This window comes from Elgaria multicarinata, chromosome 8, assembly GCF_023053635.1.
Source record: "Elgaria multicarinata webbii isolate HBS135686 ecotype San Diego chromosome 8, rElgMul1.1.pri, whole genome shotgun sequence".
Taxonomy (NCBI): Eukaryota; Metazoa; Chordata; class Lepidosauria; order Squamata; family Anguidae; genus Elgaria; species Elgaria multicarinata.
This window is the reverse complement of record NC_086178.1, coordinates 90,015,585-90,040,239: the sequence shown is the minus strand read 5'-3', so window position 1 is coordinate 90,040,239 and position 24,655 is coordinate 90,015,585. Positions and strand designations below refer to the sequence as shown.

The 24,655-nt window shown below is 39.0% G+C and overlaps 1 protein-coding gene across 1 annotated transcript in view; it reads right to left on the bottom strand.

Annotated features, from left to right (window-relative positions):
* Positions 1-24,655, bottom strand: part of MICU1 (mitochondrial calcium uptake 1) — a 170,675-nt gene that overhangs the window by 115,640 nt on the left and 30,380 nt on the right. Inside the window, exons 3-4 of the mRNA XM_063132984.1 lie at positions 8,859-9,045; positions 276-438 (exon numbers count right to left, since the gene is read on the bottom strand). Of these exons, the coding sequence (XP_062989054.1) occupies positions 276-438; positions 8,859-9,045 (350 nt within the window). The remainder of the gene's footprint in view (positions 1-275; positions 439-8,858; positions 9,046-24,655) is intronic.

The window sequence follows — 24,655 nt, the reverse complement described above, 5'->3', positions numbered from 1 at the left end:
GTTGGATCCAGACAACAGTAAATGAGCATTTATATAGCTGTTTTAGAGTGCTTCATATACATGATCTAATTCTTACAGCAATCCCACATGGTAGGTCATTGCAGATTGGGCAGGAGGGAGGGGTAGACAGAGGTTGAAAGGTGGTGACTTGCCTGAGTTTGCACAACTTAAGGACTTGAGTAAATCAATTGACCTTTTAGATATAAAGCAATAACCAAGATTCCCCTCCTGCATAATCACATATGCTTGCTATTTATGTATACAGGACAACTTACTTTCTGGTTGCTTTTCATTTGGTGTTATTGATCGCACAAAATCTTGTGGAGTCATAAACACTTCTGACTCTCCATGCTCACTTATTACTTTCAAGGTGGCAAAATATCGAAAGATTTTGTCTGGAGTGGAGTAGGCTCGGATCCTGTTTTCATACTCCATCACCTAAAAAGAAGTAGAGAAAGTGAAATTTCCCCAATTCAAAAACCACTACCAATTTTAAGTCATATGAGCATTGCTTTGACATACTGATATAATTCCATATTCAGCCCCTGCAAAATGCTAATCAGTTAAAAAACACTCAAAAAAACTTATTTGCTACTTACAGAAAAGGAACTGATGAAGAGATGGGAAGAGCTATTATTAAACATCATCCCTTCCTCAAATTTCCATGTTTCGGCTATTGGGTAGCATATATGTAATATATAAGTAATATGGCCCCTGTGAGGTGCGTTGGGCTGAGAGTCTGTGACCGACCCAAAGTCACCCAGAGGGTTTCCATGGCCGAGTGGGGACTAGAACTCAGATCTCCCGACTCCCAGTCCAACACTTTAGCCGCTACACCACACTGCAGCACATCTCTGAACAAAGGGACACACAGCATATATGCATGCACTCCCAAAGGATCTTTTTTTAGTGGCAATGCCGGGCCATTCAGTGGATCTCTAGTTTTGCTCTCATTGCAACATCTCTAAAAGGCATCCTTTACTCTTCCCCAAAGGAGCAAATGGCAACCATTTGCTTAAATGGGATAAAGAAATAGGTGCATTCAGGAACACCCCTGAATTGGAAGCTCTACCTGCTCCTTGTTCTTGATAACTCCAGTGTCTCCAGCTAGGGGCAGGTCAGATCCCTCTCAGTTGTGTCCAGGATTTTATTTTATTCATTTCTTACATAGATTTTTTCTGTCTCATCCTTCCAAGGCCACTCGGCAACTTACAACAACTCAAAAATCACAGCATTACATACAAGCAATACATTCAACTGGAATAAAATAAAAATGTAGCGGAAGCAGAGATCACAGGAAAAACACAATTACACATAAAGCATTAGATATTTAGGAAGACAAAAGCTTGCCAGAACAGAAATGTCTCCACTAACTGGTGAAAGACAGCCAGAAGGAGTGGCACCCATACTTTACAGGCAAAGCATTCTGCAATATCTGTGCAGCCACTGAAAAGGTCCTGTTTCTCTTTACCATCAGCCATATCTCTACCCTATGTCAGCCACAAAAATGGGCCTCCCCTTCAATTGTGCTCCTTCATACTCAAATGCAACATGAAGTTCAGAACTAGCTATTTTTTAAAATAAAAAATAGTTATAAATGTGGCATTTAGAAAATATTGTGATCTTTACAATCACCCTTTAATTTAGATCATTACTACTATTCTCATATTGATGGGAACAAGGGGAGGCAACTGAGACTGAATTGAAGTTCTTTTCCTAAAGCTACCCAGCTTTTTCCCTAAAGCCAGTACGAGATATGAAACAGGTACTTTCCAGCTCACCCTCTTAGCCACTATGGTACATCAGTTCTTAATTAGCACTATCCAAATGACCACTTTCCCACCTCCATCAAGATTCCTACGTTAGCTTTACAAACTCTGATTAAGGACAGGGTGATAGTGCTAGAATGTTTAACAGAAAGGGGGGATATCTAACAGACTTCCTCTGATCAATACTGTATTTCAAAGGAATTCAATTCAAGGCACATAGCAGTAGAGCAAAACAAGCTGAAAGTTCAGCTTGTGTCAGCTTCCCAGCCTTTGCATTCTTAATAAACTGCAGTTTCAGGTCAGACAAATAAACGGGAAAAGGAAGTAGGTACTAAAATACTCATCCTACTGTTTATCTTAATGTAGCATAGATCTTATTATTATTTAAAAAAATAAGACTGGAAAAAAGCTGAGACAGCAATTTCATGACTAAATGCCATCTCTGAACCTCTCTCTAGCTTCAGAGATGGCATTTGTAGTTACTATTAAAAGCCAGGCATCCACAATATGGATAATACAAATGTATGCAATAACAGCAATTCAAAATATTGCTGGAGCCCAAGTAATCATTTTCTTGCTGTGTCATTGATTGCATCTGTATCCCACCCTCCTTCCAAAGAACTCAGAGCAGCATACGATTTCCTATTTGCAAAGAAGTCAGGGCTTCCTATTTTCTGCTCTCAATGACTGCATAAGGTAATGTTAGCCTGAGGGCTAACATTAGCCAAGGTCATATAGAGAGCTTCATGACTGAACAGTGATTTGAATCCAGGTCTCTGTGGTCTAAGTGCAGTATACTAATAACTGCACTTGCTTTCTAACACACAAAATACTGAGAGCAGAAAACAGTTGTACGTACTGAGTATTACAAGAATATTTCATAATACAATTCTTTGCCCAATTACTCAACAAAAAGAAATGCAATCGGTATGCACCATATATCCAATTGTTTATTATTCTGCAGCATCTGATATGACAAATTCCTGTAACACAGACAGTGCAAAAAGCCACCAAGGGCGAACCAAAAAGTCCCATATTAATGAAAAGTTTATGGGCTTAGAGGAGGGCCCAGAACTGGGTAGTTCAAGGATATCTAAGTATGGACTAAAGACTGTGAGTTAAAGAAAAGGTGGCATGTAAAACTCAAGGAATAATAAAAAAAGTTATCAGCTTATTAAAATCAGATTGAAGTTTGGGAAATGTATAGAGCAGAAATGAAGTTACTGTCCAAAATTAGGGTGAAATTAAGGGGCCGCTAAAAAGTGATGAGACAAAAGGAAGACATCAACAGGATGCAAAAAATAGATGCATGGATTTTATATAAAGTATATAGCTCATGAAAATATGTATAATTAAGACATTATTAGTGAAAACTGTAGTATACGTTGACTTAGTTTATCTCTTTCAAACCCATCCAAAGGCAAGAATATGTATCTGCCTATATTAGAACATCAACTCCACAGTCCCTAGCCCCACAAGGCACTACCAAAATCTTCCTGTGAATAAGGGTCCACAAGGCACACATTATTTATGCAGTGCAATGTCTAGCCACACTATAATGCTTTGTGTGCTGCTTTTGCTTCTCTGTACCTCTTTGCTCTTCCTACTACCATGGGAGTTCACATCCCTGCTTGCCCTTTTCCATTAGAATTTCTCTCTCTCTCTCTCTCTCTCACACACACACACACACACACACCCATAGGTTCATGTTCAACTAACACAAGTGATCCAACCTGATCTGCTTTTCACTTGGCCTTCCCCCGTGTCTGTGAGAGGAGGGAAATATACTCTCCTACAATTAGATGAGCAACCCAGTGCCCTGAAGCAAAACATGATCTTTTCAAGTTTATTCAGTTCAATGGCACATAAAGATGATGGCATTTTGTTCAAGAGTCATAGATAGCTCATGTCACAGTGTGGTCACTCCAGCTGTAAAAACAAAACATCTGAATCGTTCAGAAAACTCATAAGAAAGTAGCAGTGCAATGATTCAGACAATAATTCTTCTAAAGCAATGATTTTCAAACAATGCTCTGGGGAATCCCAGGATTTCTTTGAAAGCTTAACTGGGTTTCCTCCATGGTAACTTCAGCTATGGTAGACAAGATTCCCTAGCAGACAAATGAACAATAAGTACTCATCTTCCCCTATAAGAGCCATTCACTGAAGGCTACTAAGTGTGTTATTTAACCTCTTCACAAAAGGCAGTAGGGCGGCCAACAGACCTAGAGGGTACCCTGCAAATATTGTGTATCCTACAGCTCACATGAGTTCTATTGCAGAAAAAAATATCCTAAAGACAGAAATTGGGGAAAAAACTGTTGAAAAGGTCTTGGACTTTAGTGCACACAATTTGTCCCTATTTAAAGGGATCCTGGGTTATTCTGCAGAGGCCAAAATAACACAGAGACAATGCTAATAATGATTTGGTCACCTTGGTAGATGATCTATGCCAAGAACTGGACGGGGGAGTGTATCCCTGTTGGCTCTATTGAACATCTCGGCAGCTTTCGACATCATTGACCATGATGTCCTTTTGGAGTGTCTGCCTGAGATGGGACTAGGAGGCACTGCTAGACAATGGCTCTGGTCTTTCTTGTATCAATGATTTCAGAAGATGATACTGGAGATTCCTGTTCAACACTGTTGCTGTTGGCCTCTGGTGTCCCACAGAGTTCCATCTTCCTCCCCATGCTATTTAATCTATACATGAAACCACTGAGATAGTCCAGAGTTTTGTGTTTGGTGCCACCAGCATCCCGATTACAGCCACCTCTATCTCTCCTTTCCATCTAAATCCAAGGAAGCTGTTCTAGTTCTAATTCAGTGTCTGATGTTGGTAATAGATTGGATGAGGGCAACAAATTGAAGCTTAATCCAAACAAGACAGAGGTGCCTGTGGTTAGTCAAAATGCAGATCAGGGAACAGGGACTCAACCTGTGCTGGATGGGATTACACTCCTTTGAAAACTCAGGCTCACAGTTTGGATGTGCTTCTGGACTCCACCTAGAACCTGGATGCCCAGGTTTCACTGGAGGCCAGGAGTGTGTTTGCACAGCTGAGGCTAGTGCTCCAACTATGCCTGTTCCTAAAGATGTCTCATCTAGCCAAGGTCACCCTCACCTTAGTTACATCCCATTTGGACTACTGTAACACACTCTACATGGCCCTGCCTTTGAAAACGGTTCAGAAATTTCAGCTGGTCCAGCATGCTTTGGCTAGATTGTTGATTGGGGGTGCAATTACAAGAAGCATGTGACTCCCTTGTTATCAGCACTTCACTGGCTACCAGTCTGTTTCTGGGCATAATTCAAAGTGCTGGTTACAACCTATAAAGCTCTATGTGGCTTGGGACTAGACTACCTGCCTTCTCCCATATGAGCTTCCCTGGGTCTTAGGATTTCAGGAGAGGCCTTTTTTCCAATACTACCAACTTCAGAGGTGCATTTGGTGGCAATGCAAGTGATGGCCTTCTCGGTGGCTGCTCCCAGGCTGTAAAACACCCTACTGAGGGAGGCTAGGTTCTGCTCTTCTTCCACCAGCAGGCATAGACCTCTTTATTCAAACAGGCCTTTGCTATGTAAGCAGCTGTATTGGGTTGGATGCTGTTTTTATTCTGTTATTGCTGTATTTTATTGTATTTTAAATGAATTATTATTATTGTTTCAGTCAAGTGCTATTTACACCTTGAGTGCCATTTGTCTTGGTAAAAAGGTGGGGTACAAATCAAACAAAAGATAATCATGAAAATTCCTTTAGCTCTTTCCCATATCCCAAAAAGGTTAACATACAATCAATACCTTACCCAGCAGAAGAATGTGGGTGTAATAGAGTTTGGAATAAGATATCCAATGTACAGGTTTTAATATCAAAACAGAGTAAGATGTAAGATCACAGGTAAGGAAATCTTTAAAAGTAGACACGATCCAAATAAATCATATACACCAGACTCCCGAACTTCAAACTTGGTTGGAATGACTAAATCAGTGTTGCGTGAAACATCCAGATTAGAGTAAGTTGTCTTCATCCTTTTCAGATCTAGGACCTACCTTTGATCCTAACTTTCAACCTTGGACCTAGTTCTATTTCTCTCTCTCACCCCCACCCACCCACCCACTTTACTAGATATGTAGGTGGAGATGCTCAAGAATTTGGTCCAATCCACATTTTTAAGCAAATCAATTGATTCACGTTTCCCAAACTAATATGCAGCTGAAAATGCAGGTATTTTTTGTGAACCGCCCAGAGAGCTCTGGCTATTGGGCAGTATAGAAATGTAATAAATAAATTAATAAATAAATAAATATCCATCAGTTTCACATTTCTCCAAATTTTGCAGTACAATAATCGGCTCAAAAAACATACAGAAACATATATAAAAATGTATACTATAAGTTAAAATAGGTACAAAAATAGGTATTTTAGGACATAATACATAAAACATTTTTTAAAAAAAAACACCTGCAATTTTTCGTGCAGTTATAAAAAAAATCAGATTGATGCAGAAACAGTATGGAATTGACTTATGAATGAAAACATGTGAACATCCAACAGCTGGTTCACATGGTCAAAACAAGCCACCATGGTGGTGATTATGCAAATCTCATGTGTGATGGGTGAGATTTGCATAATCACCACCTGGCTAAAGCTTATCACATCTTCCAAACCCAGGCAGCATGGCTTGTTGGATTAAACAACCCTCAAATGACCCCAGAACAGCCCATGTTTAAGCCATGGTGGCTTGTTTTGATTGTGTGGTCATAGTGTAGCAATACTGCGAGAACCCAATAACTTTCCCCAGACATTGCAGAAGAGTCATATTGCAGCATAAAACTATTTCTTTTTCATTTTTTTCAAATGTATTAGTACACATCACGCCATTCATACTTCTTTTTATTGATCATTAACTCTCAGCCACAAATACACTCTCTTAATCACCTTTTCCTTTTCTTGTTCTTCCAAGCACTCAAATTGCACAGGTGCACAACAAATTGACAGCCCTCGAGTTATTAGTATATGAACAAGTCACAGGGATTTATCTATTATATTCTAGTTTCCTTCAATGCTGATTCACACTCCAACATGGCTTGTGTGTCAGCTTTGATTTAGTAGGCTATTTTCAATTGCCGCCTTTAATGGTACCAAGATAGGAATGGTTTCCAAACCCTAAAGCTTAAACAAAACTCATTTCCCCACACCTGCCTTTTTATTGATATACACACAATCACAAAACAGTTTGTAGTACATTGCTCTGCATATAAATTCATTAGTCTCTATGAGTGCCCGGACATTCAAGAAGCTTCTCTGCATAGATAAAAGCACACAGTTTGGCTAGGATCCAAAGAACTGGCGAAGGGCATTTGGATTTGGCAGGGAGGGGCCGTAGTTCAGTGGCAGAGCACATGCTTTGCATGCAGAAGTGTCTCCGGTTCAATCCCTGGCATTTCCAGGTAGGGCTAGCAAAGAATCCTGCCTGAAAACCTGGAAAACCACTGACAGTCAATCTTGACAATACTGAGCCTGATGGACCAAGGGCCTGATTCCGTATAAGGCAGCTTCCTGTGTTCCTATGTTTTTGGACATGCACACATGCAACACTTAAGGGGAGTTTGTGACATGGCACAAAGATCTACTATTCAAGGTAAAAAGTCTAACATTCTAATAGTTCCTGGTTAGTGAAACACTAAGAAACTTGTATCTGTCTCGAATATAATGCTCAGCTATGTATTTTGGCATTATGTACATGAGCCTCATGTTCATGTACTCCCGCCTGCCCTCTCTGGCGTGACTGGGAGAAGGAGACTGGAAATGCCCACCTTCCATTTTCAATTAACCTGGCTTTCTGTACTCCAAATTGTGGTTAAATCTTAACTACGCCTTAGGGCTGAGGTGGGCAACTTGTGGTTCTCAACCATGTTTCATGCAACCCGCAGAATCTCTGGCAGGCTCTCCCATTTTAAATGCCTTGCCTGCCCAGTGGGAAGGGACTGCCCCCTCCCTACCCAAATAGGGAGAGAACAGCACTTAGAAAACATGGATATAGATGGACCCACACTTTCAAAAGCCTTCCTTCCCATGTGAGCAGTAGAGAGCAGCACTTAGAAAACACAGGTCTGGTTGGATCCATATTTTCAAAAAGTGTGTGTGCATATGTTGTGAGAGCTGTGAGCTTGCGTGTGCGCATGTGTGTGTGTGTGTGTGTGAACCAACAGTATGGGTGGCACGAAAAGGAGACAAAGTATAGATGTTGTGAGTGAGAGTAAGAGAGTGAGTGGTGTGTCTGAGAAAGATCATCAGTCCACACTGAGAGAGAGAGAGAAAGACAGGAAAAAAGACAGTGTGGGTGATGATCTTAAGAGAGAGAAAGAGAAAGCGTGTGCTGTAACCCTGATCCTACCCACTGCCAGCAAGTCACCCCTCAAAAATTCCTTCTGAGGGACTGTGGCCCTCAAGGGAAAAAGGTTTTCCCTTGACAAGTCCAGATCATGAACTAGTTTTAAGTTGGCTTGGTTCCCTAAAGCAGGTGTGGGCAATATGTGGCCCTCCAGATGTTTGGTATACAACTCCCATAATTCCTCATATTGCCTATGCTGACTAGGGGTGATGGGAGTTGTAGGCCAAAACATCTTGAGGGCCACAAGTTACCCACTTCTACCCTAAAGACTGTAGATTTTAGCTATAATAGTTAATACTACATTTTGTCCAGGTTCAGATGTAATGAATAATCCTGGTTTGTTCATAATGAAAGCAAAAGCTTCTCATCTTCACACTGGAAAAGGAGGGGAAACTCAAAAGCTCAAGAATCATGCATGCTAAACCATCTAAGGTTTAGGCCCTAAAATAGCTCTTTAGAGCCCAGCCATTGTTTTCTATTGCTCCAGAGTGGTAAATACTATAGAACGCCACAACAGTACCATGACAAACCGGGGATAACGTTTCCTATTAATGCTTGCATTAAAAGTGTCATGAGAATGGGTATGCAAAAGAGTAGATTGCACTAATGAAAGGCCCAAATTCTTTCAGGTTCCTTGATGGGTTGATTGCCCTCTGTTTCACACAGAATATTCCAGTGCAACAAGTATACATACTTTACGGTCCCGAAATCCAGAACGCTGCTTCTTCTTCTTTCCTTCTGCCTGAGCATCTTCATCACTTGACTCTACAGCTTTCCTGTCATCACTCTCTTCATTCACAACTTCATCTCTGTTCTTCGCTTTCTCACCAGGCTCTGCTCTTATATCATGTTTTACAGATGATGGTGCTTCTGCATGGGCTCTGAAATGAAACAGAAATGAAATATTGTATAAGTCATTCAAAATTCCCACTGGAAAATATTTTATCTATAAATTGAACAAGACATTTGCAGAATTAGCACAACTTGGATACTTTGGCAGGGAAGTAAAAACCTCATTCTATGTGCCCATAAACATCTCAAACCTTGTCATCAGTGGACTGTGATTCACAGCCAAATCGCTATCATTTTTTCACAGAAGCTGTCAAGGAAAGAAACCTCAGCACATTTAAATAGACGTTAACCAGAATTAATATGCAGAGCTTCCAACATTAGCAGGGTCTTGTGCTTATTTTCAACTTGCATCCCATTTCTGACTTATTTCTTAGCGTTTTCCATTTAAAGTCCAGTTTTAACCAACTTAACTTAACCTATTACCATGTCAGAGTCACTTGCTGCAATACATGTTGTACCAGCCCCTTCATCCAATTAGTAAGTGCACCTGGATGAAGAGAAGAGCCTCCAAACCTACATGGTTTAGGTCCAGGCTACCTGCAGGATTGCCTTCTCCCATACAATCTGCCCTGCATACTCAGGTCCTCTGGGAACAATTTACTTCAGTCAGCAAAAACTAGATTGACATCTGTTACCCAGAGGACCTTCTGCTGCTCCCAGACTATGGAATCGCCTGCCAGAGGAGACACGTCAACTTAACAGCCTATTCGCATTTAAGAAAGCAATTAAGACTATTCTCTTCCCGCAGACCTATCCTGTGGAATTTTAGGATGTTTTTAAAATGTTTTTAGGATGTTTTAACAATGTATATTATGTTTTAATTCAGTTTTATGTATTTTATATTTGCTGTTGTTCCCCGCCTCAATCAGAATGGAGAGGCGGGTTAGAAATATTATTATTATTATCATCATCATCATCATCATCAGTGCACACATGATTTTGATTTCCCTGTTATGCAGAAAAATACGCAAATAATTTTGTTAGAGGATTTGAAACAATTTATGTTAGTATGTAACATTTAGTGCATTGTTCCCCATTCCATTCCACTTTTCCCTGCATATATTTTTCAGGATGGTATATGTCTCAGCAGAAACGTCCATATTTTCCTACAAATAAATTTTGGAAAAGTAAAAAAAATAATGATCTAGAAGTCCACAAACTCTGCACATCCCAAGGAAGCTGATCTGCAGCAGATTCTGCAAGCCAGGTTCTTAGAAACCCAACCTCATTTTAGTCCATTTCGAATTTCTCCAGCATCTCTATATGGCCTGTCAGATAAGCAGTCTTTCCCCACAGTTGATGATGAGAGACATTCAGATCAGAAATAGTAAATGCTATAGGATTTGTGAAGGAGAAGATGTTGACTGTCATAATTTCTGGTTCATAAGCTTTATATGACATGGCAGAAATACTTTACCTTCTATTATTACTGATGGACAGAACTGATACAAATGGGAGCTGTAAAGATTGTACTATAGAGTCTATATGTTTCTGTTCTACTGATGTGATTAATGAGTCAAGCCCTACCATGCTCAGATCAAAACAGGGCAATAACAAGTCATTATCAGGGTTGCTCAGTGGTAAGGCTGGAGTCAAGAACAAATGCTGTTCCTTCTTTGCTGAAGCAACAATTTGAATAAATAAATCATGTTCAGTAGGCAATTCAATAATACAAGATTTTTCTAAAATGGATTATTTATTGCATAACTTCCCAATATTTTCAATTACATGTTTCTTATAAGGATTTATACAACTGTGAGCATTGAGACAGGACCACATATGAGAGTACTGTTTTAGTGAATTCCTTCAGTTAGGCTCAGCTTATCCAGCCGTCTAGTTTTTGGACTACAACTTCCAGCATTCCTGACCATGGGCCAGGCTAGCTGGGGCTGATGGGAGTTGAAGTCCAAAATATCTGGAGGGCACTGGGTAGAGAAGGGTGAAATAGGCTCTTTTGTTCCAAACTGTGCACGCTATACAGTACAAATTTCTAAATAATGCATCTGAAGAGACTCTACTCCACAAAAACTTATGTCGTAATAAATGTACTATTTTTAAAATGCCATAAGACTTTGTGTTTTTTGCTGCAACAGACTAACACAGCTTCCACTCTGTAAATAATTATTGTCATCAGTAAACATGCCCCTTTATGCTGAAAATATGCATAGACAAATTTATATAAGTGATGAATACTATATATTATGGCTAGTCAAAGGTAAACCCCATTGAGTTCATCGGGGTTTACTCCCAGGAAAACTATAGTATTGCAGCCTTAGGTTGCAATCCTATGCACACTTACTTGGGACTCATGCAACTTATTTCCAAGTATATTTGCATAAGATTGCACTGTAAACCAAGTTTTCCTATGCTGTTTTGCCCGATAGCTTTATGAGCACAATAACATTATTACTCAGCAGAAGCGTCATCGATTTTTATGATTTACATTATTATAGATACTTTACGGTTTTATCCTTACATCCTGGGCATATGTTAATTTTCAGTCATAACGGTGACTTTGTTTAAAGGGCACCTGCAGCATTTCTGCATGCTTTAGTACTTCCCTTGTGTTCTGTGAAGTGCTTGAATTTATTAGTACTTTCAAGTCTGTCACATACAATAGCTATCAGAGGTTGATCAGGAGCTAGCAAAAAGAGAATTGGTTGCCTTGTGGGGAGTTTCCCCCCCCCCTTCGCTTTTGAACATATGCCCCTTTTTTATTTATTTATTTGTTCTTCTGCCTTACATTTGTTTAAAATTCATATCTGCCCAATGGGGAAGGGGATACTTGTAAAGTATTGGACACGAACCCATCATTCCTGGGAGACCACCTTGTCCTTCAAGGCTTGCCTTTGATCCCCCCCACACCATGCATTTGGGTCCTGGTTTTGTACTTTGTAGACAAACAGCTTCAGTTGCTATTACCATCAATCTTTTGCACTACAAATTCTCTGGATTCATAAGGGAAAGGAATGCAGCCCAGTTCATCACTTGTTGGGGATCAAAAATAAATCAACAGAGCAGAGGCCAAGAGGGCTGTTTGTTGTGAACACTGCAGTTCTGACGGCAAAACCAATTTTATGGTTCCTTCTTTATTGCTTTAACTGCTGGTTTTATTTGGGGGCAGAGAAATTTTAAAGTATGTTCAGGCTTATATGAGAAGCATGTTATGATCAATATTTTTACTGGGGAAAAGTACTGGTGCCTTCTCCTTTTCATAATTCAGTAGGGACTAAGATCAGGAGGTGTAAATTTATATATTTATGTGGATTCAATAACTAGTCTGGAAATAACAGAATAAACGCCTTTTTAATTTGTTTGGCTTAGGTGAATACTAGAAAGGGCTAGAGAGATTCTGCATTACTCTATGGATGTGAATAATCCCTTGACTTGAACATTATAAACCCAGTTCGTACATCACACTGACAAACTGTGGGTTAACTGATGGTGGGTGAAGCACTAGCCATTCCCAGTTTGGAGAAACAACCTACAAATGTCCCATTTGTAGGTTGTTTCATGACAGCCGAACAAACATAGGTTTGGCCATGAGTCAGCCCAACCTGCACCTTCAAAGCACCCCTTGTCAAACAGTAAAGCTGCCCCAAGCAGGAAAGCCGCCCTCCCTGAGGGACACATGTTCTTTCGTTGCTCCTTCCCCCTCTTATCCTGAGCACATTCATGCACACTTTTCACTGACTTGGGGGGGGGGCATTTTACCCCAATTTTTAAAAGTGATTTTTGAACTTCCCCAAACATCTTTGTTTCCCTGAAATCTCTTCTCCAAGTTTTAGTAGGCACTAAGGCTCCAGCTAAGGGAGTGGGGGCCTCACCTTGCCTCGCCCCTCCCCACCCACCATCCCATTCCCTTTTCATCCTCTCTGAGCTCCTCTGCGGCATCTGTTGCAACCTCAAAGGAGCACTGCTACCCAATCTCAGATTCCCCTTCCCAAGGTCATAAGAGTGTCTATGGCCTTGGGAAGGGAAATCCAATATCCTGTTGTCTCTGGGACACTCTACCAGGGACCACAGGTTTGCTCTTCCCAAGTGTTCCATACATACATTATCTTAGTTATTCTTCAAATACAAGTAGATATTGGCTGCATACGCACATGCTAAGTCATTTTTTTGTTAGCCACAGTTGTTTTAGTTATAAATTGACTGGGTTCAGACAACACGATAACCCACACTCAAGGCTTGTATGAGTTGAGCGCGATTTGTCACTGAACCATGGGTTGTTGAAATGGGGGTTATTGTGCTGTCTGAACCCAGCTGTGCTAAAAGACCATGGTTTGTTAACCACGAACAATCCATGAAGAGAATCCATAGTTGTTATTGGGTTGTGAACTGTGAGTTGTTTGTGGTTAACAAACCATGGCTTGTTAGCATGGCTAATTTCAGACAACACAAAGTTCACATTTCAATGACAACTCATAGTTCAATGGCAACCCACACTCAACACTTGTGAGTTATCATATTGTCTGAACTCAGCTCCTTCCTTGTAGAGAAAAAAACAAACCATGGCTTGTTTTTCCTGTTTCTAGCTTGTTTCTCTCCTGCTCAGTTTGCCAGCTTTCAGAGCAGTTTGATTTTTTCATGCTGCTTTTGCTGGGAACCTCTGTTTCAGGGTAGACAGGAGCACAAACAATCCATAGATCAGACATCACAATAAGCTATTGTTTAAACAAGGCAGACTTTGTGAGCCAACAACAAACCATGGTTTCTAATTGTGCTTTGTAGCTGGTTTGTAGCTGATATGAGTTGCAATACAACATCTGAAAGGCCACAAGTTGCCCATTCATGGCTTAAAGGCATGTGCAAATCAGGCCATTGTCCCTATATTATAATAGGAAGCTGAGAGAAATTGACTAGCTTAAGGTCAGTCTCTTTCAGCCTTACCTGGGCAGAGGTGAGGTGCAAATGTGGGCCTATCTGGTTCACCATCCAGTCTCTTAACCACTACATTTTGACATAAGTTCATTAACAGTCATAAAATGAGACACAGTGAGCGTTCAGCCACCAGTCAGGCCTCTGCAATCTTTTAATAACACTTTTTCTTTTCTTTTCAAGATATACAGAAAGGGTAAGATGACCACAGAAGTTCTTAAGACTTGTGCCAGGGTTAAATAGGAACACTGCACAGCTTCCCACTAAAGAGGATGTAAATTCTCCCTTTAAAGTGTTCTTGCATCAAAGCAATAAAAACCAATTAGCTCAAAAGCTGTGTGTCTAAGGTAATTGTGACCATTCTTAAAATAAAAACAGCAGTTCCAAAAAGAAGCACAATGGATCCAATTGCCACACAAATGGACAGACACAAGGGAAAGCTGCTGCATATCAATAGAGCTCATAAAAGGAAGAGATAGTATTCAGCTTGTATTTTGTCTCCTGGGATCTGTTGTGCTTAGGCTTACATGGGAGGAACTTTCCAGTACATATTCTTGGGAGAATTTCCTGGTGTCAAATATATATATATATGTAATTCCTTATGTAACGTCAGAACTAGCTATGAAGCTCCTCTGGAGAGCGTTTATCGCCACTGGAGAACATTTTAAAAACAAATATATTGTGCTTCATTATTTCCTTCCCGTATTTACTTTATAAGCCATTTTTCCCCTGCTAGCAACGAACGTTTTAATTTAGTTCCTATCCTCCAATAGCTCAGAATGGCGTACAAACAATGTTTTAAATGTGACAGCCACCACAATGAGCTGTTCCCTCATCCTTCATCATCTCTGAAGTAGATCTCTTAGATCACTGATTTCAACTGTCAGCCAGCCCTTTGCAAACGAAGTTCTTTGATGATGTGCATTTGCAGTGAAATCCCTGCAACACGCTGAGTATTTGGGGGCATATGAGTATTTGGATAGGCATGCAGAGTGTACACCTGCCTTCCCCAAACTGGCAGTCCAACACATTTGGAAAGAACAATTCCCATGATTCCCAACCAGCACAATGGAGGAAGGCTTCTCTAAATAATCTAGGCCGGGGGGGCGGAGCTTGGCAGCCTGAGCGATGGCGGGTTTCTTCTGAGGCTCTGAACGGCGCTTGCCGGAAAAGGCAATTATCTCTCTTCTAATGGGCATAAATCTTTGAGCAACTGACAGAAAATGATTATAAAACCAACAGGAGCTGGGAAAGTGGAGAGATTTGAACAAGGGAGGTGAGATGAGCTATGATTAATGCAATGTCTGTCTAAACGGCAACTCTATCAAAAGTGAAAGTAAAGTAAATGCTGACTCTGACGCAGTTTAAAAAGAAGGAATTTACGCTTGCTGGACATTGATTTGTGTTATAACCTTTCATCTTTATCTCACATGGGAACGATTGAAATGCTGGCTTTCTAAGGTGGAAGTGGTTGATTGGATTTATTGGCGTGGCGAGAAGGGGGGGTGAAGGGGCGAAAAAAGCTGCATTTGGCATTCGGTGAGGGAGATGTGGGATGCTGAGAGACTGTGAATGATTAAATCTGATCCCCTCTAGTGAATGCTGTTGTGAACTGGATATTTCCCCCCTCCTCGTGAAGAAGGAGCTGTGAGTGCTATATAATAGAGAAGCCAGCATAAGTTGCTAAGGAAGAGAGTTGGACTCTAAGATTTATGCCCTACCCAGAAGGGACCCATGCCCAACGTTAAAAAAAAAAAGATCAAAAGTTGGGAAAAGCTTAATATACAAAAAAAGAAACCTTCAAATCATAATTTGGCTTACCTCTCCTTCCTGGAAAGTACAGCCCCTGGAGTTGAACAGGAAGAGGAAGATATAGACCCAGTCTCTTTGGATACAATACCAAATAAAGAAAAAAACATGGCTGAAGGGGGAAAAGAAAGTGGTAGTAACCCTCCCTCTTTAATGGAAATCAAGGCTATTATAGCAGAAAATAACATTATTATTTTTTAAAAAATGGATCAGCATATGAGTGAATTCAGAAAACAAATGCGTACTATTGCGGATAAAGCGATGGAAAATTTGGATAAGATCAAAGAGATAGAGGCTAAAGCGGATCTGGACCAGAAGAAACAAGAGGCTTTCGAAAAATCAATTAATATACAATTTAAAGAATGGGAATTGCGTTTGATTTTCTTGGAAGATCAATCTCGTAGATCTTCGCTTCGAATAAAGCAGCTGAAGGAGACGCAAGGAGAAGATCTTAGAGAAATTATCGTGAACTGGTTCAAGGAGCTGATGCCTGACATACCAATAGATGGATCGGATCTGGACCGAGTCCACCGTGTGGGGGGGCAAAACTACAAAGGGACTAGAGACGTATTGGTGAAATTTGGTAACTATTACAAAAAAGAGCAAATTATGAAAGAATTGAGATCTAAGGTTCAGATACAGTGTAAAGGCAGACCAGTGCAAATTTACAATGATCTTTCTCAATGCACATTAAATTGGAGACGTAGTCTTAAACCAATAACGGAAACATTAATGAAGAATAAAATTCCTTATGCATGGGGTTACCCGGTTTTTTTAAGATTTACATATGGGAGGAGGGAACACAGAGTAACCTCATTGGATCAAGGTAAAGATTTGCTGAAGAGGCTGGGTCTGGATGGGGAAGCAGATGGGGCTGGAGTGGGTGGGGGAGGGAATGAGGCTGGGACATCTGGAGAGTAAGAGAATTGTTAATTATGTTTGGAGATAATTGCAAATAAAAATGTTAACATAGAAACCTGCCGGCCAGGCACAGCACTGCCTCCCCCCTCCCCCTTTAAAGTAGATGGCTGGAGTACTAGACTCACGGGGATATGGGGGGGGATTAGAGTGGGGGGGTGGGGAGGGGGGGAAGGTAAGGGAGGAGGGATTGGGGTAGGAGGGTGGGGGTTTTATGTATGGAGTTTGTGTTTTTATGTAAGCAAGTTTGAATTGCTGAGCACAAGGGATCGGAAGAGATTTCAAAAGGGTGATTATGGATAAAAAGATAAAGGTATCAACACTCAATGTTAAAGGTTTAGGGGCAGTCGTGAAAAGGAAGAGAATAGAACAAATGCTTAATAAAGAGGGATCAGATATTATAATGATCCAAGAGACACACCAAGGCTCCGAGAATTCGAATATGATAAAATTAAAGTGGTTAGCCTATTATGAAAAGTCATTAGGGACATCAAAAAAAAATGGAGTGGCCACTTTGATTTCAAAAAAAAGTGGGTTTACATTAGAAGAGGTAAAAAAGGATGATAAGGGTAGATATCTTATGTTAAAAGGTAAAATTGAGGGAAAGGTCTATACTTTGATTAATGTTTATGCCCCAAATGAGAGGCATAGAGAGTTTTTTATAAAGTTGTTTAAAGAAATAGAAGAATTTAAGGAGGGGTATGCTATATTAGCTGGGGATTTTAATATGGTTATGGATAATAAAAGGGACAGGTCAAATCCCACTAATGCTGAAAAGAGGAACAATATGACTATATTGAATAAGTTAGTAAAAGAAAATGATTATTTAGATTCGTGGCGCTTACTTAACGGGAATAGGCCTGGATTTTCATACTTTTCCCCAGTTCATCATACATACTCCAGGATAGATCATATATTTGTTTCAAAAGACTTTGCAACGAGGATTTGTAAAATGGAAATGGGGGTAATAAAAGTAACTGATCATGCCTTGTTAAGTTTAGAATTTACAGTTAAGAAAGATTATAAAGAGGCATATAGATGGAAGTTGAACACAAAGATATTGAAATACAATAAAATAGTAGATAAAATTCGGAAGGAACTGTCGGAGTCATGGGAAATTAATGAAAAAGGAGGAACAGCTGGGTCAGTCATTTGGGACACCATGAAGGCTGTAGCAAGAGGAATCTGTATTAGAGAAACATGTAGTTTAAAAAGACAACAACGTGCAGAACAGGAAAAGTTAGAGATAGAAATTAAAAACTTGGAGGAAAGATATTGGCGAAGTAAAGATAAATATAAATTAGTGGAAATACAAGCTAAGAAGAAACAATTAGAAAACTTAAATATAGAAGAGATTCAAAAGAATTTAATGTATATGAAAAGGGAATATTTTGAAAACAGTGATAAGAACTCGAGGTTGCTTGCCAAGCTCACACAAAAAGAAAAAGGGAGGAATGGGATAGAAACGTTGAAAGATAGCCGAGGGAATTATTGTCATGCAATGAAAGCTAAAATAAAAATTTTTCAGGAATTTTATCAGGAATTGTACAAGGGTAAAGAAATTCAACAAGAAAAGGTGGAGGAGTATATTGGAAGGTTTATAAAGAAGGAAATAAAATCAGAATATAAGGAGTTAATGGAGTCAGTAATAACTCAAAGAGAAGTTGAAGAGGTTATTGATAAGTTAAAAGTGGGTAAATCACCAGGAGCAGATGGTTTGGGTCCAGAATATTATAAGGTCTTCAAAGATTGTTTAGTTCCAAAATTAATGGAACTTTATAATAGGATATTATCAGGAGAGAAGATACCTGAATCATGGGAACATTCAGTGATAATTCTGATCCCAAAACCAGATAAAGATTTGACTAATCCCGATTCTTATAGACCTATTTCTTTAATAAATCAGGATGCTAAAATTTTTACATCTATTATGGCCAAACGACTAAATAAATTTTTGGCAGAATATATAGGAGCAGATCAATGTGGGTTTGTGGTAGGAAGACATATGCATAATTTAGTGGGTAGAGTTTTAAATGTAATAAATGTAATAAAAAAAGCAAATATTAAGGCAGGTATTATGGCATTAGATATTTTTAAAGCTTTTGATTGTGTGAGCTGGCAGGCACTAAAGAGTATTATAGATAAATTGGGATTTGGAAATAAATTTAAAAATGTAATAGAACAGCTATATTCCCAAAATACGGCGGTAGTGGTGGTAAATGACGGACTTACTGAAAAGATACGACTAGCCAGAGGAACAAGACAAGGATGTCCGCTCTCGCCGGTCCTTTTTGTAATGGTTATGGAAGTTTTGGCGAAGGCACTAAGGGAGGATAAAGAATTAGAAGGAATTGGAGAGGTAAGGGAAATAAAGCTAAACATGTTTGCGGATGATACTTTATTGACCATTAAGAATCCATTAAGAAAATTAGAAAGAATTAAATATCAGTTGAGGGAATTTGAGGAAATTACAGGGTTAAAAATAAATTGGTCTAAATCAGAGATGATGTTGTTTAACTATACTAAGAAGGAAGAAAAGGATTGGGAATTTAAGGGAATGGAATTGAAAGTTAAGAACGAGATTAAATATTTGGGAATTAAAATTACAAAAAATCTAGAGAATTTAGAAAGGGAAAATTTAACGAGGTTAAAGAAGGAGGTACTAGAGAAATTGGAGAAATATAAAAGATTAAATTTATCTTGGTTTGGGAGAATAGCTTTGATAAAAATGAAGATATTAGCTAAAATTAATTTTGTATTTAGGATGCTACCTATAAAAATATCAGAAACCGAGATAAAAAGTTGGCAAAATATTATTAATAAATATTGTAATGGAGAAAAGAGAGCAAGAGTGAATAAAAATAATTGGTACCTAAGCCAAAAAAAGGGGGGAATGGGTCTCCCAAACATAAAATTATACTACGTAGCAAATAGATTAAGACATGTTGTAGAAGCAATTACGGGAGTAGGAGATTTATATTGGATGGAAGAAAAAATCATAAGTAAGGTAGAGATGAATCTGGAGAATGTTTTTTTTAAAGATGGAGGAAGAAAGTGGGTTGGAAGTATAGATAATCCACTCCTGAGGACTCAATGGGAAATTTGGAGTAAATTTAAAGGGAAGCTGCTTCCGAGCAACTCTCCCTTAGCACCGATAATAATGTTAAAGAATTTCCCAGAGGATCTAAAGGGCAGATTATGTAAAATATTAAAAGAGAAAAATAAAATAAAATTAAAGGATTGGGTAAGAGATATTAAAACAAGAGAGGATATGGAAAATTTGTTAAAGGAGAAGAAGCTATCTTGGTTAGAATATGGTCAATTAGAACAATGGAATAAAAAGTGGATTAAAGATAATAGAATGTGCAGAAAGATGACGAGGTTTGAAGAATTAGTAGTAAGTAAGGAGAAAGGAAAAGGAGGTAGTATAGTTTCAAAAGGATTAATGAGTGAAATATATAAAATATTGTTAGAGAAGGAGTTTAGAGAGAATACAGAGAAAATGATTTGGGAATCAGATTTGAAGATACAAATAGGGCGACAGAGCTGGGAGGGACTATGGAAACAAAGAGTGTTGAGAAGTTTATCAGTAAGAATAAAGGAGAATTATTTTAAAATTTTATGGAGGTGGTACCTAACCCCGGTTAGATTGAATAAGATAAGTGATCAACATTCAGCAAATTGTTGGAGAGGATGTGGGGAAAAAGGAACGTATTTACATATGTGGTGGCAATGCAAATATGTACAAAGATTATGGAAGATGGTGTTCTCAGAAATTGAAGAAATAGTGGGAATGAAAATAGAACAAACACCAAAAATAGCATTGCTGTCACTATTTGAAGATATAAAGTGTGGAAAAGGAACTATAGAGCTGATATCGAGTTTGTTGGTTGCAGCACGATTGATGATAGCTAGGAACTGGAAGATCCAAGGGGAATATTCTATTGAGGAATGGTATAAAGTAGTATGGGACATAGCCATTAATGATAAACTGACATGCAATATTAAGTGGAGAAAAGGCGTAACTAAAATAAATGAGTTTGAAGGAATCTGGAAACAGTTCCTAGTGTTCGTGTTTACTAAGGGAAGTGGGAAACCACCAGCAGAAGAAATGATTAGATTTTGGACTCAAGAATGATCCCGAGGTGGGGGGTGCACTTTTATGTTAAGAATGAAGATGTTGTAGTGTGATAAGGCATATGTAATAGTTTTTGATATTTGTACTCAACAATTATTCAATATGTATGCAGCAGATATTTGATGTATTTTTTTTTCTTATTGTGTTTGTTTCAGTTATATTTTGGAAATGTTTATCTATGTTTATATAGTGTTGAAAATGAATAAAAATTATTATTAAAAAAAAAAAAAATAATCTAGGCCAGACAGCATCACAAAAGAGTCTTAAACTCATTTGCAGGAAGCATGGATGGTTATTTTTCATAGGGACTAGCTCCAATTTTAAACCATATGAACCCTGAGGAGGGGGTTGACAAGGAGCTGAATATTTCAAATCAGGTATGACCAGGGGGTGGGGGGAGATTGGGCACGATGAGTACACAGGAAGACAAGCACCAGGGAGGAATGGGCCATTGGAAACATTATTCAACAATCCAGGAAAGTGTAAGTAAGAAGTGAGTACTGGGAGATATTTGTAATCTACTCCTGGTAGACATAACTACTGGTAGGAGGTGGGGGGTGGGGATTCCTGCCTGTGCACATGGAAAATGCTTGAAATGCAATTCCTTTGGAAAAGAAAAGCTAGGCCATTTTGTCAGGTGCACTGGATATTTAAAGTATTAGGTGTTTAGACTAAGGCATTTTAGTCAAAGGCTTATATCTGCATCATCTTAGTAGTAAAAATAAATTCCCCTTGCTTGGTATATAAAAATAATCAAATGTGCACTAGCCCATTTCTAAAGCATTTCTTGCTGACAAAGATGCCTAGTCTTGCTAATACAGAGTAAACTGATAAAAAACACAACCTCATAGATAATTATGCACAGCTTAGTTAGGTGTAATGTAATAATGCCAGGAAGTTAAAAGCTTAGCCATCGGCACTTGAGCAATAAAGTTCTTCCTAACTCACCTCAACCGCAACATTATTCCCCAACAGAAGGCATTATGTTGTTACCTCTGTGTTGCCCTCCCTGGTTTCCAAACATTCATTTGCAACAAGCACTGGTATTGACTTTTTATGAGGTGCATCTTTGGGATGGGAGCACTAGCACAGCATTACAGAACTATGCAGCACCAGATTCATTAAAAGTTGAAGAATTACAATTATAGACAACTGTGCCAACTGGTAAATTTGAAACTAGTAGTTTGGGGGTTAAGAGGACGAGAGCTATTTCCCCACTTAAGTTTCTCTATTTTCATTTTTGTGGATTTGAGTTCTTGCACACAAGAATTAAATACTTCAAATGATGATTTACAACACACACAGTTTTTTGCGGTAGAAAGTACTACGGAACAAGCTGTGGAGAGCAAAGCAAATAAGTCCAAATGATTTTCCAGCCCAAGTGATGTCTCAGCATATCTTTGCATGAGATCCAGAGGAGAGGTAGCGCCCCATTATAAGGATTTCTCTCCATGCAGAAAGCATAACAAAGTATTTAACAAAGAGATTAGTTTTCAATAGATCTGGAAGCTTGGCTTACTCTTTCAAACAAGTCAAGTATAAACCAACATTTGCCAGTTCAGATAGAATGGCCAATTATGACTTGTACTAACCAGGAGTTAAAAGAATCACGGTGCACAAGGAGAGAGCGCATCACATGAGCCCACACCCATTCACAATTAATCAGTTGTATGAGTCATAAGACAGCTTGACCAGTGGGTCTGGCAAGCAACCCAAGCAGAATCCCTAAGTTATGAGAGAAGAGACTAGCTGCAAGGCTGCATTACATGCTAGACAATAAACAAGAAAAGGAAATAAGGGTAGGATCTACACTACTGCTTTAGAACAGTTTATAACAGTAGTGACAACTGATGCAACCCAGCATATACAGTTTTCAAACCTTTTTCAAAGTGTCATATCCTGCTTGGTGTCAGGGCCGGATTAAGGCCAGCTGATGCCCTAAGCACAGCCCAATAATGGCGCCCCTTTGGCCCTTCTATTGCTCAGCTGGCAAGACATTAAGACTCAGTAAGTGCTGAAGGTGAAATAAGACATTAAAAACTCAGTTTTCTTCAAGGCCATCCCCCACGCCAGAACACACAACTATATTAAATATAAACTTTTTTATTATATTTATTTAACACTAAATAGCAGCAAGCAATATAAGCCAATTACTTATTTATAACTAGGGCAATAGAAAAAAATGCAAATTTTTATCACTGTTTTATGCATTTTTTAATAAAGCTGTTATAAGGGGGAAATGCAAATGCAAAAATTTATTGAAAACAATTTTTAATCACCCTCCAAAAGATTATAAGACAAAATAAGATCTGGTATTATCTCTACTGAAATTATGTGATCTCGAGAGCATACTTTTAGATTTTGGTGGTGCCCCCCTTACCTTTGTTCCCTAAGCACGTGCTTATATTGCTTATATCCCAGTTTGTGGAATGGCTTGCCGGGAGAGATTCATCAACTTAACAGTCTTCCAGAATTTAAGAAAGCCATAAAGACTGATCTCTTCTGGCAGGCCTACCCAGTTGAATTTTAAGATGCCTTTTTCAATGGTGTGCTGCTTTTAATGATGCACTGGTTTTAAACGTTTGAATTAGTTGTATGTATTTTATGGTGTTTTTATTTGTGTTGTACCCCGCCTCGATCCAGAGGGAGAGGCGGGTAACAAATAAATAATTTTATTATTATTATTGTTATTATTATTGGTTAATCCAGGGCTGCTTGGTGTAGATCTGGCCAAGGTGTACTTTGCCTACAGAACACACTCTCTAAAGTAAAGTACAGGACTCAGTTGACTAGAACAGGAACATGTTTTTCCATTTAAAGACTTAATTTATTACTTGTCAATTCTATGACATAGCCACATACCTCATTAGTCATTACTGGATGCATAAGACCCCTCCCAATGGAACACATACTGGCTTTAACAATTATGCAATTATGTCATTGCCTTAAAAATCTATGAAATTGCACTGAAAGGCCTTGCTTATGCACCTGCACAATAATTAGTGATGTTGTAGCAGTAAACAACTTCACCAAGGCCTGCTTGATTAAAAAAAATCCTCTTTCCTTATTTCAGCTCCTCAAGGTATAAACGATTTCTCCCTAGGGTGACATATCTCAACAGTATCCAACGGCAGGATTATTGTTAACATTGGAGTGGGATTATTGTGACGTAACAGCGTGAAGACTTTGTAAGTATAAAGGATACGTCGTAGCTAACATGGGGATTGCCATATTTGTTGTGTGTATTTGCTGGCTCCTGAAAAAAAAACATTCCTAGAGCTTTCAGGTCGATCTCTTACTATCACTGGAAGAAAGCCAGTGAATGAATGTTATACTTCTTCTTTCTACAATTAAACTATTCATTTCACTGTTGTTCCTCATTCCATTTATGTCACATTGAAAATTTTGTTATACTTGGGTGGTTTACATATTTCACTTCTCCAGAATTCTAGAGAATATGTTCACCAGTTGAAGTCCTGATCAGTTTTATCAAATACTTTCAGGTCAGCACGTTTTACGTACGTGTTGTAAGAACTGGCAAAAAAATTGAATGGAACTCTACGTAGTATCAAACCATGTATCAAGTTTATTTTATTTATTTATTCTATCTATTATTACATTTATATCCCACCTTTTCTCCTCCAAGGAACCCAAGGTGGTGTACATAAGCCTCCTCTCCATTTTATCCTCACAACAACCACCTTGTGAGGTAGATTGGGCTGAGAATCTGTGAATGGCCCAAAGTCACCCAGTAAGCTTCCGTGGCCGAGTGGGGACTAGAACCTGGATCCCCTGACTCCCAGACTACACCACACTGGCTCTCTGTGTGATTAATCAAAACCCTTGATCTGTCTATTTTGGGGTGCCAACATGTCCCCCCCCACTACCTTCTA